The sequence below is a fragment of the Capricornis sumatraensis genome, chromosome 9 (assembly GCF_032405125.1).
Source record: "Capricornis sumatraensis isolate serow.1 chromosome 9, serow.2, whole genome shotgun sequence".
Taxonomy (NCBI): Eukaryota; Metazoa; Chordata; class Mammalia; order Artiodactyla; family Bovidae; genus Capricornis; species Capricornis sumatraensis.
Genome location: NC_091077.1, coordinates 34,525,563 through 34,545,373, shown reverse-complemented (window position 1 = coordinate 34,545,373; position 19,811 = coordinate 34,525,563). Strand labels below are relative to the sequence as shown.

Below are 19,811 nucleotides of genomic sequence, written 5' to 3'. Positions count from 1 at the left end.
TTGAGATGTGAAGAATGTGTAAATAGGTTTTGAGGTGCAGGGAGGATTCAAGAGCCTAACTTTGGACATGTTAATTTTGAAATGCCTGTTTGATATCCAAGAGATCTAGTAGGCTAGTGTCTGGAGTTTAGAGGGAGGCCTTGTCTGAAGATAGAAAATAAGTACCTGTTAGAATATAAAGTTGTGATGCTGAATGAGATCTCTGAGGGAGAGGCTATAGTTGGAAAGTAGAAATGATAGGAAGATTGAACCCTGGGGCATTCCATTGTTAAAAGTGGGGTGAGTGTGGTGTATAAAGGAAGCCAAAATGAAGAAATTTCTAGGAGGAAGAAATAACAGATTCATATGCTGATAGATCAGGCATGATGAAGATTGAATTTAACCTTGACAAGAGCAGTCAGGAGATGATGTGGCTCAAGAAATCACTATTTATAAATAGTATACTAATTTGTTTATTTAGATTTGTTTGTCAAAGTTAATGCTAAAAAGCTTTGATTCTTGGAACATTTCTGTGAGATTGAAGTCAGTCTTTCATAGTTAAAAATATAAAATACTTTTTCTCCTTAACGATTACCAAACATTGCTTTTGTTTTTCTCTGCACCAACTGAGCTATATAACTCTGTTCATTCCTGTGTAATTGCCTGGTAAAATCCCAGAATGTTTATAATAAAAGAGACTTGTGAACTTATTTAGTCTCACCTAAACTTATTTATTGTCTGTTATGCCTCAAATTTTACATCATTTTTTATTGTTTTTTAAATTTAATTGTTTAATAAAGGAAATATCCATTTTTTCAAAAACAGAAATATGTTGGTGAAGTGTTTAACATCGTAAGTCAACAGTCAACAGCCAGGCCAGGATGCATTATCGCATTAGATCCCATTACCAAACTTGTAAGTATTATTTTTCTGGCCACTTAGCATTAATAAATAATATGTGTGTCAACTTATGTTGGTATTTATTTACATTCAGCAAGGCAGAAAAACCCAACTACTTCATGTTTTTCAAGAAGACTTCATTTTGAATAATCTTGAGAAGAAAAGACTGGGAAAAGACAGAATGTTATCTGATGCAGGTAAAGAATTTTTTATGTAATGAGCTATAAAATGTACAGTATGTTAAGCAGTTAATAAAGATAAATTGATACAGTGTTTCATGTCTGAGTTTAAATTTTTCCTATGTACATTTGTGATAATATTTGTCATAAATACCAGTATCTTTTTATTCTTAACAAGGCAATAATAATGAAAAAATTAAAGGAGTTTGTCAGTTATGGTTTTTTAAAATACTATAATTAATTAATCTGTATTTAGCCATGCTACCTGGCATGCAGGATATTAGTTCCTCAACTAGGGATCAAACCCAGGCCCTTGGCAGTTAGAGTACAGAGTCCTAACCACAGGATTGCCAGGGAACTCACATCAATTATGTTTTTAAAAAAAGTATCATAGACATGTTCTTTATCATTAATGTGTGAGTGCTCTTTGCATGGGAGGGGTCCTGCCCTAATAATTTGAATGATATTGGCACCTGACCCTTTAAAAATCTACAATTTAAAGCATTAGCTACAAACTTAAAGTTATATAGGCGGTTTTAATTAATACTTTTTTTTACAATTAAGCAGTTTTAAAAATGATATTAAATTCATCCTCCCAGTATTAGCTGTTATTTTAAATAAAGAAAATCAGGAAAATAAAGCTAAAATATCTTGGTTATTAGTTTTGATTACAGAGCCAAACCAAACTCAAAAATAACTTTACTTACCAAGGAACTGTACAGTGTGTACCTATTGCTCTAAAAGTCGATTATCAAGACTCAAATAATAATAATAACTGCATTCTGTATTTGTTTCAGGTTATTTTTATTTTCTTGTACATCATTTCTTTACCCTTTTTCCATTTTTTCCTCCTTTAAGAAGTACCTTTTTGAATTCTACACCTTTATGTTGAATGTCTAATTTCTTACCACTGCTCTCTTAGTCTTCTATCATTTTCCCTGAGAATTTTGAACTTTGCAAAAATGCTTGTAGTGCTTTTGTAACCTTTAAATACAATGATGGAAAGATGCTGAAAATGAGAAATATGGATGTAAAGGGTTATTTATATCAACAGAATGTTCTTTATTTTTCATTTTTCATATTAAGATGTTAATAGCTGTCTATGTTAATAGTGAAATATATCATTAATACCAACAGGCAGCTCACCTAATGGATTTTCTGAAAAATTCTACCTAATTGTAATAGAGTGCACCCAAGACAACCGTTCATTGTTACACATGTGGAATTTGCATTTAAAGTCCATTCCTGTCTCATTGGGTGAGGTTTTTTTTTTTTCTATTAGTAGACTTAGATTAACAAAGTATGTATAGATAGATTGGTGGATATTTTTTAAGCTATTTTTATTGACAGGATAATTGTAGTTTATTCTGTTAATTAAGGAAAAAAATTTCTCAGTTTTCTTGTTATAAAGAAACATAGGAATATGTTTACATTTTTATCTTTTATAAGGCAGTTTTGGATTATAAAATTTAGCAATTTTAATGTTTATAGGGGTTCCCTCCCAGTGTTTTGGTTCTTTTTTTATGTTTTATAGATGAAAAAGTAGATACAAAAATATCTGAAGCAACTTGGCAGCCAGAAGAACTTTATTCTTCTTCTCCAGAGAAGATCCTATCCCCCTTTTCGCAAAAGTATCAGGCTTGCAGAGCAAATCTCCAGAGTACCAGCAAGTTGACTCTGTCTTCAGAAATGGTTTATAGCCAAGAGTTGCATTTGCCAGAAGGAGTTGAGATAATAAGTGTTAAGCCATCAGCAGGTGTGTAAACTTTGTAAAAAGAGACTGATACATTTGGCAGTGCATGAAGGCTTACTGTGTATTTAAAAATAGGTGCAACTCCCATTTTTTAAATTCACACAGGAGCAGAAATGGAAAGAATACCTTTCAATATCCTAAATTAAAAATTTAAGTTTCTCATTATGATTACTCTGACATTTGTCAGCCAGAACTGTCTTAAATATTGATTTCCAAGACAAGTTTTTATTATCCTTTTGTAAAGACGAAGTGAAAGTTTCCAGGGCAGACTTAATGGAGTTGCACCTATTTGCCAACTGATAATATTGGTAATGGTGGCCAGGAGCTCTGTGCTGTGAAGGACTCTTAAGTGTGTAGTTCCTGATAAATATTTATCATCCTCATCCTTAGGGCAGTGGTCCTCAAAATGTGGTCCCCAGACCAGCAGCATCAGCAACTTGTTTGGGAAGTTGTAAGAAGTAAAAATTCTTGGGTCATACCCTAGACTTACTGAATCATAAACTCTGGTGTGGGACCCAGCAGTCTTACTTTGACAAACCTTCCAGGTCATTCCAGTGTACAGAATTTCAAGGTATCAAGGGTATCATGAAAACTAAGACAAAAATCCATCTTTTTAATCACCTAGTTCTTTCATTTTCATAGTCACAGTGTGGATTTTTGGTCTTCTTTACTTACCACTTTTGACTAGTTACTTCGAATGCTCTTCAGGTTGCCATGTAATCAAGCACTTAATCTTTTGTAATTGGTGAAGTTAGCAGGAGTATTACAGTGTCGTGAAATTTTTTTAAACATTCTGAGATTTTTTTTTTTATATTTTAATAAAAGAGGAATCAGTGCAAGGAAAGTTAAAGTTTGGAAAAAAATGACTTTTGTATTGATGAAATTTTAAGAGCTGTTATCCTCAGCCATTGGAGAAGGCAATGGCAACTCCAGTAATCTTTCCTGGAAAATGCCATGGACGGAGGAGCCTGGTAGGCTGCAGTCCGTGGGGTTTCTCGGAGTTGGACATGACTGAACGACTTCACTTTCACTTTTCACTTTCATGCATTGGAGAAGGAAATGGCAACCCACTCCAGTGTTCTTGCCTGGAGAATCCCAGGGATGGGGGAGCCTGGTGGGCTGCTGTCTGTGGGGTCGCACAGAGTCTGAAATGACTGAAGTGACTTAGCAGTAGCAGCAGCATCCTTAGCCAAAAAAGTATACTCTTCACTACTCAATTCTAAAAAATTTTTATAGCAAATATAAGAGAAACTGAAGATGTTTCTAAAAATAATCTTTGGTGCAAGTTGAGTTTACAATAAAAAAGTCCTAGGGCAGGAGAAGAAATTTCTTTTGTTTGACAAAAGCAGTAGCATATGATAAAAGCTTTTTTTCCTAGTCTTAACAATTTTTTTTTAAACTGAGACTTTTGGGAAGGGATGGCTTCCCTGGTAGCTCAGCGGTAAAGAATCCACCTGCAGTGCAGGAAATGCAGGTTAGATCCCTGGGTTGGGAAGATCTCCTGGAGAAGGAAACAGCATTCCAGGATTCTTGCCTAGGAAATCCAGTGGACAGAGGAGCCTGGTAGGCTACAATCCATGGGGTTGCAAGAGTCAGACACACTTAGCAGTGACTAAATAACCACTAAACTCTTTTATTATTTGTTTAGCTCAGAGAAACTACTGAACAATGTTAATTGTGTCCTTTTGTAGTACTGCTAAGTCCTTGAGGACTTAAAAAAAACTTACTAACAATATGTTGAAATATGCTTTTAAAATATGATAGATGTTCCATGTAGCATCTATATTGTGGTTAGTAATTTATATTTAATAGTTTAGGATAGGGCTTGACAAACTATGGGTCACCTACTTGTTTCATAAATAAGTTTGGAACATAGCCACACCTATTTGTCTACGTTTGTGTATGGCTGCTTTTGTTCTACAATGGCAGAGTTGAGTAGTTACAACAGAGACTCTGTGGCTAGCAGAGCCTAATTATTACTCTTTGGCCTTTTAAGAAAAGTTTGCCAATGCCTGATTTAGGAAATTGAGTATTTAATTACATTAAACCCAAGGAAACATATGTCCCATCTGAGAATGTTCTCAGCATCATTTCCTTGAAATACAGCTTCAATCATGGAAGGCCCTTTTAGTACTTAAATAATTGTAAGCCATTCACACAGCTATATTTAAAAATATTATAGAGAAGTAGCCAGTGAATATTGATGAATTTTTTAAATGTATTGATATCTTTAAAATTAGATTTATAATAATACATAATGCTAGCAAAGAGATGTGAACAGAATGCTGGATTGAAAACCAGGACTAGGATTTAGATTTTCTAATTCTGCCTTAATCTGGCTATTTTGTTTAGGCATAAGATACACATTTAGTCAGAGAGTCCTTAGCTGTAAATTATCTGAGTTCTTTTTTGGCTCAAGGTTTTGATAATAATGTCATTTTTATATACCATTTTGATGTCATTAAAAGCTGATCTTGTTGATCTTGTTGATCTCTTACTGATCTTATTGATCCTTAAGCTAAATATTGGCTGTCATGTTGTTAATGCTAGTTCATGCAAAAGACTAAAACCTTTAGTACAAGAAGACAGACATATTTACCAAATTTGACATTTTATTAATGGATTATTTTGACATCATTTGACATTTTGTTAATGGGTTATTTTTATTTTAGGACATCTGAGTTCTTCTTCCATATATCCCATATGCAGTGCACCTTATTTATTGGCAACTTCATGCTCAGATGAGAAAGTAAGATTCTGGAGATGTAGAGTAATGGCTGGAGAATCTGCCACATCAAAGAATGGAGAAACAGATCTTACGTACATTTGGGAAGAATGGCCATTACTTATTGAAGATGGACTACAGAGCAATAGCAGTATAACTGTACCTGGTAGGCCTATAGAAGTCAGCTGTGCACACACAAATCGTTTAGCAGTAGCATATAAGCAGCCTATGTCTAATAGTAGATCTTCTCAGGACTTTGTGATGCATGTAAGTATTTTTGAATGTGAGTCTACAGGAGGTTCATGTTGGGTCCTTGAGCAAACAATTCATTTAGATGAGTTAAATACAGTGTTGGATTCTGGCATTAGTATTGATAGCAATTTAGTGGCCTATAATAAACAAGAGATCTATTTATCTAGTAAAGAAAGTGTCACATCAAACACAAAGCATTTAGTTCACTTAGATTGGATGTCTAGAGAAGATGGTTCTCATATTCTGACTGTAGGAATTGGATCAAAACTTTTTATGTATGGACCCCTGTCTGGCAAAGTACAAGAACAGGCTGGTAAGGAAAGCCTGGCGTTTCCTCTCTGGGAAAGTACTAAAGTTGTGCCTCTTTCTCAGTTTGTACTGTTACGAAGTGTGGACTTGGTTTCTTCTGTAGAAGGCTCTCCACCTTTTCCTGTTTCTTTATCTTGGGTCCGAGATGGCATCCTGGTGGTAGGAATGGATTGTGAAATGCATGTGTATTCCCAGTGGCAGCCATCTTCTAAACAAGAGCCTGTTACAACAGATTCATATAATGGGAGCACTCCATCTATAACGAGTTTAATAAAACAGAGTAACTCCTCAAGTTCTGGATTACATCCTCCAAAGAAAGCTCTGACTCGATCCATGACTAGTCTTGCACAGAAGATCTGTGGGAAGAAAACTGCGTTTGATCCTTCTGTGGATATGGAAGATTCGGGTCTTTTTGAAGCAGCTCATGTTCTTTCCCCAACTCTACCTCAGTACCATCCTTTGCAACTTTTGGAACTCATGGATCTTGGCAAAGTTCGGAGAGCAAAGGCCATCTTGTCACATCTTGTCAAGTGCATTGCCGGGGAAGTCGTGGCTCTGAATGAAGCTGAATCTAATCATGAGCGCCGCCTTAGGTCTCTCACCATCAGTGCTAGTGGAAGTACTACTAGAGACCCCCAGGCATTCAACAAAAGTGAAAATACAGACTACACAGAAATCGATTCCGTCCCTCCACTTCCTTTATATGCCTTACTTGCAGCAGATGATGATAGCTATTACTCATCCTTAGAGAGATCTAGTAATCAGAGTACCTTAAATAACTCAAACCAGTTGTCAAAAGAAAATTATGATGAGCTTTTTCAGATGCCAGTTTTAGTGACTGATCGTCATGTGTTAGAGACAGATGAAGAAAATACAGAGCCTGTGGTTATTGACCTTTCACAGTACAGTCCAACTTACTTTGGTCCTGAGCATGCTCAGGTTCTTTCTGGCCACTTACTTCATTCTAGTTTACCAGGACTCAGCCGGATGGAGCAGATGTCTTTGATGGCTTTAGCAGATACAATTGCAACTACCAGCACTGATATTGGAGAAAGCAGAGACCGAAGCCAAGGTAAAACTAAGTTGGGTACAGGATTAGGGGGAAAACTGATGATACTATTTTTACTTATTTTTTCACAGAAAATCATCTTAAATAATTTTTGTAAAAATGATAGCCATAAAGGTTTGTTATGTCATCATTGTTGCCTTCACAACAGTTTTAACTTGAATATATGTTTTTATCCCATAAGTTACAGTACTCTGAGAAAGTGCACAGCGGTTCATTATGCCAATTCATCTTTACCTGTCTACTTAATAACAAAAATCCAGTCCATTTTACCTGTCTACTTAATAACAAAAATCCAATCTGATCCATTACTTTTAAGTTTAGTGAAAGTTAACATTCTTAATAAATATCTTAGATACCCCCAAATAAAAAGTGTTTTTTTTCTCACATCATGGCAATTCACTATAAATTTGGGTTAACAGTGAGGTTTTTAAAAATTACCATTAATGTATACTCCTTCCTAGAATAACAAACAAACCTACTAAAATTAGTTCTTTCCCTCACTCAACATTTTTTATTTTTAATCTCCTGAGTTATGAATAAAATTTATAAAATTCCCATCAGATTTCAAGTAAGATACGAAATTAACAGCCTAGCCTTAAGTACCAGATATAGGTCAGTAGGATGCACCCTTTGCACTTTGCTTGAAAGGAGAATGTGGGGTAATTTTAAGAAAAAATAACAATAATAAAAATTACAACTTTAAGAAAAGTTGGTTGTGAATTACAATATTAAATATTACTAGTAGATATTATTTCTTGATCTGACTATATTACAACTGTTTGTTTTTCTTCATGTAAAAATCAGGTCCCACTACCATGTAGCCATTTCTTCTAGTGTTGACAGTTACTGGATGGGGCATATGACTTGGATCAATATGGAAAATATTGTACCACGTACCACAGAGGTTAAACTTTTTTAAAATTCCTTCAGATTTTAATTTAAATATTCATGTCAGAGGAGATTATATTATTTAAAAAAATCAGAGATCCTGAGTCAATTTGTTCTCTTTATTAGTTTTTAAATTATTAAACTATATAGCTTTTCCTATAATGTATAATTGTATAGAAAAAAAGAAAGATAGTGTTTAGATTGACAGCTTTTGTCAGTTTCACAATGTTTTACCCTGAGTTTGGTGCTGTGACATGCCCTGCTTGACAGAATTATTACCACTTACTTGTGTTTTGCTCTTGAAATGGGTTTTTATAGGTAAAAATACTTTTTTTTCTGTTTTATAGGTGGAGAAACTCTTGATGAATGTGGCTTAAAATTTCTTCTGGCTGTTCGACTTCATACTTTTCTTACAACTTCTCTTCCAGCTTATCGAGCTCAACTGCTTCGCCAAGGTGATTTGGTAGTAATCTAGTAAAAGGAAGTAAGCCAAGTGGAAGAGAGGTTTAAGAACATTTAAGTTTTGTTTGCCTGGATATGATCATGACAAGTTTGATATATTCTGAATTTCCTTAATTTGTGTTAAAAACATTGGCTTTCACCTCATCTTCTTTGCTTTAAAATTCTGAAATTTATTTCGTAGATAGAGTTAGTGAAGAAGTGGATTTTGGACAATTGAATATTACTTCAAATGCATTATACATTATAGGCCAATTAGTATTATTTCATTCTCTTCAATTTATTTAAATATTCTTTATTCTCTTTGATTGACATCCATCTAAATTCATTTTCCCCCCAAATTTGAGTATAACTTGAATAGAGAAATAATATATACTCAATTTTAATTGTTTTACAAAGAAAGAGTACAGAACATAGAAAATAAAAATCTTTCCACTCCCAAAACTGCTATTAACATTAATATATATTTCAGATACTAGTTTAATAACATTTCAAATACTTTTATATTATTAGTCAGGACTCCAAAGTAACAGAAATACTTTACTTAAATCTAAGGTAACTTAAACAAAACAAGGTATTTATTGACTAAGTACCCCAAGGTTTAAGAAATAGAGCCAGCTTCTCAGATTGTTGGATCTAAAAGTTTAAACAGTGGTGTTGGAACTCTACAGCTTAACCTTTTCTCATTGGTCTCTGTCTCTTTTCTCTCTGCTTCCTCCTCCCTTTCATTTTGCATTTAGTCTTAGAAAAGAGAAGCTAAAATTCTAAGTCAGATATTTATTTATTTATGAAAAATTATTAAACTTGGTTGAGAGATACGAGGGAATCTAAAAATAATTTAGAACAACAGTCCATTCACAGTATAAATGTTTATTTCTTCTTTATTTACAGTTTCTTTATTGCCAAAGACTTGAGTCTTGTGGGCAATTCAGATTCCTTGTCATTGTATATTACATTAAAAATTTGAGTTCATATGTTTGTATAAGTCAAAGCCAAATCTTATAATTAATCATTTACTTCATTCATTAATGCTAAACAAAATGTAATTTGAAGAGACAAAATAGAAACTGAATGATTAACACCACCTGTGTGAGCCAATAGATCAAGAGACTTGCTGATGTAAATAATACTTTATAAATATAAAAGTATCTTATTAATATGGTGATATGGGGTAATAAAAGTTATTATGTGCTAGGTACTATCCCAAATGCTTCAACTATATTATTTCTTTTATTTATTTATTTTTTTTACAATTTTATTTTATATATATTTTTTTATTTTACTTTACAATACTGTATTGGTTTTGCCATACATCAACATGAATCTGCCATGGGTGTACACGTGTTCCCAATCCTGAACTCCCCTCCCACCTACCTCCCCATACCATCTCTCTGAGTCATCCCAGTGCACCAGCCCCAAGCATGCTGTATCCTGCATCAAACCTAGACTGGCGATTTGTTTCTTATATGATATTATACATGTTTCAATACCATTCTCCCAAATCATCCCACCCTCTCCCTCTCCCACAGAGTCCAAAAGACTGTTCTATACATCTGTGTCTCTTTTGCTGTCTTGCATACAGGGTCATCATTACCATCTTTCTAAATTCCATATATATGTGTTAGTATACTGTATTGGTGTTTTTCTTTCTGGCTTACTTCACTCTGTATAATCGGCTCCAGTTTCATCCACCTCATTAGAATTGATTCAAGTGTATTCTTTTTAATGGCTGAGTAATACTCCATTGTGTGTATGTACCACAGCTTTCTTATCCATTCATCTGCTGATGGACATCTAGGTTGCTTCCATGTCCTGGCTATTATAAACAGTGCTGCGATGAACACTGGGGTACATGTATCTCTTTCATTTCTGGTTTCCTCAGTGTGTATGCCCAGCAGTAGGATTGCTGGGTCATAAGGCAGTTCTATTTGCAATTTTTTAAGGAATCTCCACACTGTTCTCCATAGTGGCTGTACTAGTTTGCATTCCCACCAACAGTGGTGGAGGGTTCCCTTTTCTCCACACCTTCTCCAGCATTTATTGCTTGTAGACTTTTGGATCGCAGCCATTCTGACTGGTGTGAAATGGTACCTCATTGTGGTTTTGATTTGCATTTCTCTAATAATGAGTGATGTTGAGCATCTTTTCATGTGTTTGTTAGCCATCCGTATGTCTTCTTTGGAGAAATGTCTATTTAGTTCTTTGGCCCATTTTTTGATTGGGTCGTTTGTTTTTCTGGAATTGAGCTTCATGAGTTGCTTGTATATTTTTGAGATTAGTTGTTTGTCAGTTGCTTCATTTGCCATTATTTTCTCCCATTCTGAAGGCTGTCTTTTCACCTTGCTTATAGTTTCCTTTGTGGTGCAGAAGCTTTTAACTTTAATTAGATCCCATTTGTTTATTTTTGCTTTTATTTCCAGAATTCTGGGAGGTGGATCATAGAGTATCCTGCTGTGATTTATGTTGGAGAGTGTTTTGCCTATGTTCTCCTCATGGAGTTTTATAGTTTCTGGTCTTACATTTAGATCTTTAATCCATTTTGAGTTTATTTTTGTGTATGGTGTTAGAAAGTGATCTAGTTTCATTCTTTTACAAGTGGTTGACCAGTTTTCCCAGCACCACTTGTTAAAGAGATTGTCTTTACTCCATTATATATTTTGCCTCCTTTATCGAAGATAAGGTGTCCATAGGTGTGTGGATTTATCTCTGGGCTTTCTATTTTGTTCCATTCATCTATATTTCTGTCTTTGTGCCAGTACCATACTGTCTTGATGACTGTGGCTTGGTAGTAGAGCCTGAAGAGGCAGGTTGATTCCTCCACTTCCATTCTTCTTTCTCAAGATTGCTTTGGCTATTCGAGGTTTTTTGTATTTCCATACAAATCTTGAAATTATTTGTTCTAGCTCTGTGAAAAATACCGCTGGTAGCTTGATAGGGATTGCATTGAATCTGTAGATTGCTTTGGGTGTATACTTATTTTCACTATATTGATGCTTCTAATCCATGAACATGGTATATTTCTCCATCTATTAGTGTCCTTTTTGATTTCTTTCACCATTGTTTTATACTTTTCTATATATAGGTCTTTAGTTTCTTTAGGTAGATATATTCCTAAGTATTTTATTATTTTTGTTGCAATGGTGAATGGAATTGTTTCCGTAATTTCTTTTTCTACTTTCTCATTATTAGTGTATAGGAATGCAAGGGATTTTTGTGTGTTGATTTTATATCCTGCAACTTTACTATATTCATTGATTAGCTCTAGTAATTTTCTGGTGGAGTCTTTAGGGTTTTCTATGTAGAGGATCATGTCATCTGCAAACTTTAATCCTCACAAGAATGTAATGAGGTAGGTACCACAGTTATTCACATCTTGTAAATAAGGAAATTGAGGAATCAAGAGACTAAGTAACTTACCCATCGTTATATAGTTAGTTAGGATGGAGCTGGAATTTAATTTATGCATTTTTGACTCCAAAGTTTTTGAAGTCTTAAGTTCTATTCACCATCTGTACTGTCTCTATGCTTTTTTAATTCCATAGAATTAAATCCACACAACACATATTGACGAAAGGAGACCAAACATACTAGAGAATAGAAAGACTCAGCACAGTGGCATTTGTCCATAAGCATTTTTTATCTTTTTTTAAAAAAATATATTTTAATTATAGACACTATGTACTCATTGTAGAAAATATTGATGTGATCAAGTTATTTGGAGGAGCAAGATAAAAAACCAACACATATTCCCTCTAACCTCAAACATTTAATAATTATAACTCTGTAAGTCTTACGTATAAACTTTTAGGCATTTCTGTTGCAAACATGAGCATTCGTTTCTGATCATAATTATACAGTCATATTTCTTATAAACATTATTTCTGATATTTCTTCAGGACTCTCTACTAGTCATTTTGCCTGGGCATTTCATTCAGTAGCAGAAGAAGAACTACTGAACATGTTGCCAGCGATGCAGAAAGACGATCCTACGTGGTCTGAACTTAGAGCTATGGGTGTGGGGTGGTGGGTCCGGAATACCCGCATCTTACGCAAGTGCATAGAAAAGGTGAGTGTTTTATTTTGGTGTAGAAATAATATGTATTGGATGTTTATTGAAATGGTATTCCATATTTACTCTCCTGGTACTCTTTAAGCAGTAAAATCCTTTTAAGTAGTCTTTATATTTCAGGATAGCATGTTAATATAATTTTTAAAAATTTATATTCTAATTCTTAAATTGCTGGTTGATATATTTATTTAGTAGTATACATCTGTCTTTTACAAATAGTATATATGCACATTTAGGAAAATAAAGCAGTACTCAAGAGCTTGTCATGGAAAGCTTAGTCCTATTTCCACCTCTTTGTGACCTTGATTACTTTTGTAATTATAAATAAATAAGTTTACATATACATATGCATGTGTTCATTCACATATTTTTTTAATTTATTGAACATTTAAGTAGAGAATGTATGACAGTTTATATATAAAGGAAATTATTTGTTTACTTAAAACTATTTCTGTGAAATTTTGACCAATACTTTATTATTATTATTCGTTTTTTTGACCAATACTTTCTAATTACAGGTAGCCAAAGCAGCCTTTTATAAAAAGAATGATCCTTTAGATGCTGCCATTTTTTACCTAGCAATGAAAAAGAAAGCAGTGATTTGGGGATTATATAGGTAGGTGAGAAAACTGCTTCAAAATGAAAAACTTTCCATAAAAAGTATGAAGTAAAGATTTATTATGCTTGTTAGTGTGGTTCATGTAGATTGTTAGTTATTTTTGTATTTAGCAGACTTCATGTGAAAGAAGCCCAGGTGTCTACCAGAGTGAAAGAATGTTGATGAGGTCACATTCAGTTTTTTTTAGGTTTATCAGTCCAGAAAAACATCTTTTTGCTTATTTTAATAACGTCTTATGATGCTCTGTTAGGACAAAGAACTAAACTGGAAACTTCTATCTAGAACGGGGAAGAAGATGAATTGGTGGAGCTTTGAAAATGCATCTACCCTCTGCCCTGTCAGGAGGAGCTTTTGGACCAGACTTAACCTTCCAAACCACTCTTTTCCTAAGGGCCCTGACCCCATTCTTGAGCTGGGATCATTTAGAATTTTTCTCATTCACTTGTCCTCAGCTAGGCTTGGTGAATGTGATGGCCATAAATAGTTCACTCTTCATTTGGGCTTCAGTCTAGGTGTATCCGTATGAACAGCAACCTTTGGTGAAAATCGTGATGTCAGTCAGTTTTTTCAGAGACTAGATTTTAGTCTCTTAAAAGTTTTACTTGAGGACAGATTCCTTGGTGATGATGATTTTTATCATCAAAGTCATCCTCAGGTGGGCAGTTGGGAGTATGTACAGGCGATTGATTAAATGGTAAAGTAACATAGAATTTAATATAAATTATATATTTTGTATAGATTTAAAAATGATTTCTCAAACTGCTGCTAATGCAGTTTTCTTTGTAATTTAAAAGAATTTTTTTTCAGTAATCGCTGAAATTTATGTGAAAAAGTAAATGTTTACCATAAATGTTCTTTTTGCTCAGAAAAGAAACGTGTACTAATTTATGAACTGGTAATTGTTTCTTTTTGAGTTTTAACCTCTAAGTGGCTAACTTCATAAAGTTGGTTCTGATGTAGAAACTTTACGTTCCAAAATTTTCTTACTTTATTTTTCTTTGTAGATCCCAAAAAGACTCCAAGATGACACAGTTTTTTGGAAACAATTTTGAGGATGAGAGATGGCGTAAAGCAGCTTTAAAGAATGCTTTTTCTTTGTTAGGAAAACAACGATTTGAACATTCAGCAGCATTTTTTCTTTTAGCTGGTTGCCTCAGAGATGCAATTGAGGTATGAGTGATTTTTAAAAAAAAAATATCATTGTCATCCTTTTAAGCTCTTTATGGTTTAAATTTTTTTTTTTTAATTTCAACTTAAGTATAATGGAACTAACACAAGGCTTAATGCATAAAGTAACTGGTAATACTTAAAAGTGACTTTAAAATTTTGTCATTTAGCTTGAATGATATTTATACAGAATTAAAATTAACCCGGTTGTGTTGGCTGATATAGGGAGTTGATCTGCCTCCTAAGAATATTTATGAACAGGTTAAAAAAATAAAAAATTTGTCCTATCATTTTAAACGTGTGCGTGCACTGAGCTGCTTAAGTCATGTGTGAATGTATGGACTGTAGCCCACCAGTCTTCTCTGTCCATGGGTTTCTTCAGGCAAGAATACTGGAGTGGGTTGCCGTGCCCTTCTCCAGGATATCTTTCCCACCCAGGGATCAAGCCTCAGTCTCCTGCATTGCAGGCGGATTCTTTACTTCTGAGCTACTGGGGAAGCCTCATCACTTTAAATATATTTGGACCTATATTTGGCTCTGTATTAGTTGATCAACCTTCGCAAATAACCTTATAGAAAGTTATAAATATTTAAAATATAACATTTCTATCTCAAATTGTCCTTTTGCTCAGAGTTTCATACAAATGATTCAAAACAGCTTTTTTGATTTGGAAACTATTAGTCTACTGAGGTGGATGGGAAAGAGTGAAATCTCAAGGATAAAATAAAATATGTCATTTAAATTGATGTTATTAAGAATTATTCAGTCTTTTTCTGTTAGACTAAGTCTTTTTGCAAATGTATACTTAGTACTACCTAAACCACCACCACCACCACTTAGTACTACCAGTTAAATTAACATAAGTGTTGTCAAGTGGATTTGCTGAAGTAAGCAGCATGTTTTACTTATTATCCTTGTTTACTAATTTCAGATATTATTAAAGCTTATGTTCATGTAGTTATTAATGAGTCAGTTTGAGTCTTTTACCTTAAAACAAAAGATACCCTTATTTATAAACAATATTTCTTCTTTTTGAAGGTATGTCTTGAGAAACTGAATGACATTCAGTTGGCTCTTGTAATAGCAAGACTCTATGAGTCTGAATTTGATACATCTGCAACATATAAATCTATTTTACGTAAAAAAATTCTGGGAATTGATTCTCCTGTCAGTGAACTCAACTTGTTGAATATAAATATGCATTACGATCCTTTCCTTCGAAGTATGGCATATTGGATTTTAGAAGATTATAGTAGTGCTCTGGAAACATTAATAAAGCAACCTATCACAAAGGATGATGGTAAGCTACACTTCTAAGATCTTACTTATTAAGAGTTTACCAGGTTCAGAACACACTGTTGGATGCTAAGGATAATGCAAAGCAAATTGAAGACATAAATGGTCCAAGACTTTATGGTTTAGTTGGGGACACAGAGTTATGTATACAGTTTATTACCTGCCTCTTGCCCTCCCAGAAAGTTAAATCCTTTGAAAGCCAAGGGCTTTGAATTTTCTGTTTTTATGAAATCAGTGTATTGAACATAGATGTTATCAACATTGAATATAAATGTTTTGAAGAAATTAGTGATATACAGTGAAAGAAAAGTGGTTGGATTTGGACTATAATTTTAATGTTGACTAGATAGGACTGAATTGGATATGGAATCTGAAGGGAATGAAAGTCAAGTTTAACTCCTGGGTTTTTAGTTTAAGCACTGGGTAAATGATAGTGGGAGGGATAGGAGCACATCTTAGGGAGTGTTGCTCTAGATAGAAAAGGCTTCTCAGATAAAGTAACCTTTGACATCAAATCCAATTGAAATGAGTGAGTAATCAGCCAATGCAGATATCTGAGTAAAGAGTAATTTTTAGGCCAAGGGCACAGTAAATAAAAAGGCCTTGAGGCATGATTATGTACATGTAAGTGGAAATATAATGTAGACCTTTGGATATAGTGTTCTAGATTCACAGGTTGGAGTTGGGACTAGAACTAGAGATGTGCAGGTTATCACATAGAGGTAGTATTTAAAGCCATGGGGCTGTAGGTGTTCAGCCAGGGAATGTAGATAAAGAAGAAGTCAAGTACTGAACTCTTGGACACTCAGCATTTCAAAGCAGAGAAGGTGAGGAAGATCTAGCAAAGCAGACTGAGAAGTTGTATGCAGGAAAGGAGGGGAAAAAGAACTATGTTTTAAAATACCTCAGATTGTTACTTGAAGAGATGTGAAATCAGCAAACCTTTGTTTTCCTACTGTGTTAGAACACTTTCATTACAAATGTGTTCTTGTCTATTCAATGCTATGTATTAGTGTGGTCTTCTAAATTTTTCTCATAAGACCAGGTAGATACTGGTATCATGATAGAGAAAAGGGGCCACACGCACAACTCTTGAAGAATTTTTCTTGGCTCATGAAATGAATTTTCTTTCAGATCAAGTCATGATGTCAGCCTGCAATCCTGCAGTTTTTAATTTTTACAATTACCTAAGAACACATCCTCTTTTGCTGAGACGTCATTTTGGATCATCTGATGCATTTTCCACACACATGAGTTTAACGGGAAAAAGTGGACTAGCAGGAACAATTAATTTAAGTGAAAGAAGATTATTTTTTACTACTGCCAGTGCTCATTTAAAAGCTGGCTGCCCTATGCTGGCTTTGGAGGTGTTATCAAAGATGCCAAAAGTCATCAAGAAAACAAAACCTTTTTGTAGAATATCTAGCTTTTTGGATACTAGTAAAGACTGTTCTCCTTCTTCTCCATTAAAATTGGATGCAAGGGAAGATAAGTCTTCAGCGATTGATTGGTCACAATCACTAATGAATGGTTTTGGATCTTCTTCAGAGGGTTCCTCAGAGAAGCAATCAAACTCCACTCTTTCTTTTGACTGGAGCCAACCAAGTATTGTATTTCAGGATGACTCTTTAGAATTAAAATGGGACAGTGATAACGATGAAGAAAATGAGGATGTCCCACTTTCAATGAAAGAACTAAAACCTTTAGAGGGAAAAATTGGGAAAAAAGTGGATGAAACAAGTTCTAATTACACAGAATCTCTCAGTGCATTAGATGAAAATGACATTTTAAATCCATCAGAAGATGTAATTGCAGTTCAGTTAAAATTTAGAGCTTGTTTAAAGATTCTCACAGTAGAGCTTCGTACTTTATCTACTGGCTGTGAAATAGATGGTGGAAAACTGCGATATCAGCTATACCACTGGCTTGAAAAAGAGGTGATAGCCCTTCAGAGAACTTGTGACTATTGTTCCGATCCTGAGGAAGTACAGTCTGCATTTGGCAAAAATGGAGATGCAATTGAACTAAATGAGGATGCTGAAGATTTGCTTCAGCAAACAAAAGTGAAACAACTGAGAGAAAATTTTCAGGAAAAAAGACAATGGCTTTTGAAATATCAGTCTCTCTTGAGGATGTTTCTTAGTTACTGCATACTTCATGGATCCCATGGTGGGGGTCTTGCATCTGTGAGAATGGAATTGATTTTGCTTTTACAAGAATCTCAGCAGGTATGTAGCTTATATGATAACCAGTCAAAATAGTACTTTTATGAAAAACAGTTTTTGAGATTGCTTTTTTTAGCTTTTAAATATTTAAATTGTTGATTGTCTTAATTATGGTTACTTTAAGGAATGCTACTTTTTTGTGGCACTTCATATTGTGAATTTCTAGAGTTGTGAATGTATTGAGGCTTCAGGACAGTTTCATGTCAGACCCTAAGGTCTGCTTAGTTCATATTAAATGGTCTTACATGAAGGCTTTGCGAGGTGATAATGAAAGAGTATTATCCCATCGTTATTCATTATAATCGGTGGAAGGTTGACCACCTCAGGTCCCTTCAAACTCTGTAAAAGTTTCAGTTTTGCTTTTAATTTTGAATCATTCTGAAGTTTTTCAAAGAGACCCCAGACTTACTTAAGTAATGGATTATAACTATAAATAGTTGATTAACCTTTTTTCCCTTTGTTTTTAGGAAACAGCAGAACCAATATTTCCTAGCCCTCTTTCAGAACAGACCTCAGTACCTCTCCTCTTTGCTCGTACAGCCAGTGCCAAAACAGTTGTTGCCAATCCATTGTTGCACCTTAGTAATCTAACACATGATATTCTACATGCCATAATTAACTTTGATTCACCACCCCATCCTGATATCCAGAGCAATAAAGTAAGTATGTTTGGTTTCAAACATTTAATTAACCTATATACTGTCATAAAGCTAAAGGTAAGTGTTAAGGCTTTTTATAAATGAGTTAAACATCATCCTATGCTTAGTGATTGTTACGTAGCCAAGTTTGTATTGATTTTGATCAAAGAAAACTTGACTGTAGGTAAGGCTCATTTTACCTGTATTATTTACCCAAAGGGTACTTCATTTTTTAACTTCATTTTATCTTATTTAACCATTTCATTTAGGTAAGAATAATAGTATGTATGTGTGCTTTTATGAGTAATTCTTTAGTGTACACTTAGCCAAAAAAAAAAAGCTGGTTGTTTTTTAGAGACAGAAACAATATTGTGTTAAAGAACTAGTATGTAAGTATCTCTTTTTTTTTTTCTTTCTCATAGTCAGTCATCTGATTCTGTCCTACCTCACAAGCTGTGATATCATTCTGTTTCCATTTTCTTCTTGTTTAATGGTAGCCTCTCTTACAGTTTTACCCTCCTGGATAACCTAATCCTTATAAATTAATTTTGCCACTTTATATCTTGTACTACCCAGTAGAATAAATGCCCACATTGCATATTATAGAATTAGAAATTTAATTTTCCTCAGATTATGCTAATTTTAAGCAAATTTCATTCCATATTTAACTTTAATAATAAACACATCCCTGATATATCAGCTTCTGCTGCTTAAAAACCACCCTGAAACATTAGCATTAATAGCTAAAAATAGCTATGCTTTATTTTGCCCAGGATTCTGTGGGTTGGCTCATCAGTTCTTCTAGTCTGGGCTGGCTGGATTGATGGCTGGATACCTCATTTGTCTTTGGTCAGCAAGCATGTTGGCTGGACTCTGGATGACCTAAGATGGCCTCATTTACTTTCTGGTGGTTGGTGGGCCATCTGCAAGACTGTCAGGAGATGTTAGGATGGCCGGAGACTCAGAGATGTGTCTCAGCCGCCAGTAGGCATGCTTAGAGTATTAGGCTGTGTTCTCTAAAGAAATAGAATCAAAAGGGGGTGGAGGGTGTGTTTATAGAAAGAGGCTTATTTTAAGCAATTGACTCACTTCATTATGGAGGCTGAGAAGTCTCAAGATCTTCTGTCGGCATGCTGGAGAACCAGGAGAATAGATCATGTAGTTCCAGTCTGAGTCCAAAGGCCTGAGAGCCAGGGTAACTGACAGTCTAAGTTCCAGTCCAAATACCAGCAAGCCTGAGATGCAAGAAGAGCCGTTGTTTCAATTCTTGTCTGAAAGTAGAAG

At 34.4% G+C, this 19,811-nt stretch overlaps 1 protein-coding gene across 5 annotated transcripts in view; it reads left to right on the top strand.

Annotated features, from left to right (window-relative positions):
- Positions 1-19,811, top strand: part of DMXL1 (Dmx like 1) — a 132,029-nt gene that overhangs the window by 45,628 nt on the left and 66,590 nt on the right. For 3 of the 5 annotated variants that reach the window (XM_068980121.1, XM_068980119.1, XM_068980118.1), the window contains 12 exons: positions 805-894; positions 974-1,076; positions 2,196-2,315; positions 2,593-2,814; positions 5,484-7,169; positions 8,402-8,509; positions 12,410-12,579; positions 13,101-13,198; positions 14,206-14,371; positions 15,407-15,668; positions 16,799-17,892; positions 18,357-18,548. In XM_068980121.1, coding sequence (XP_068836222.1) covers positions 805-894; positions 974-1,076; positions 2,196-2,315; positions 2,593-2,814; positions 5,484-7,169; positions 8,402-8,509; positions 12,410-12,579; positions 13,101-13,198; positions 14,206-14,371; positions 15,407-15,668; positions 16,799-17,892; positions 18,357-18,548 — 4,311 coding nt within the window. The remainder of the gene's footprint in view (positions 1-804; positions 895-973; positions 1,077-2,195; positions 2,316-2,592; positions 2,815-5,483; positions 7,170-8,401; positions 8,510-12,409; positions 12,580-13,100; positions 13,199-14,205; positions 14,372-15,406; positions 15,669-16,798; positions 17,893-18,356; positions 18,549-19,811) is intronic. The other 2 variants (XM_068980120.1, XM_068980122.1) reach the window with 2 other exon arrangements.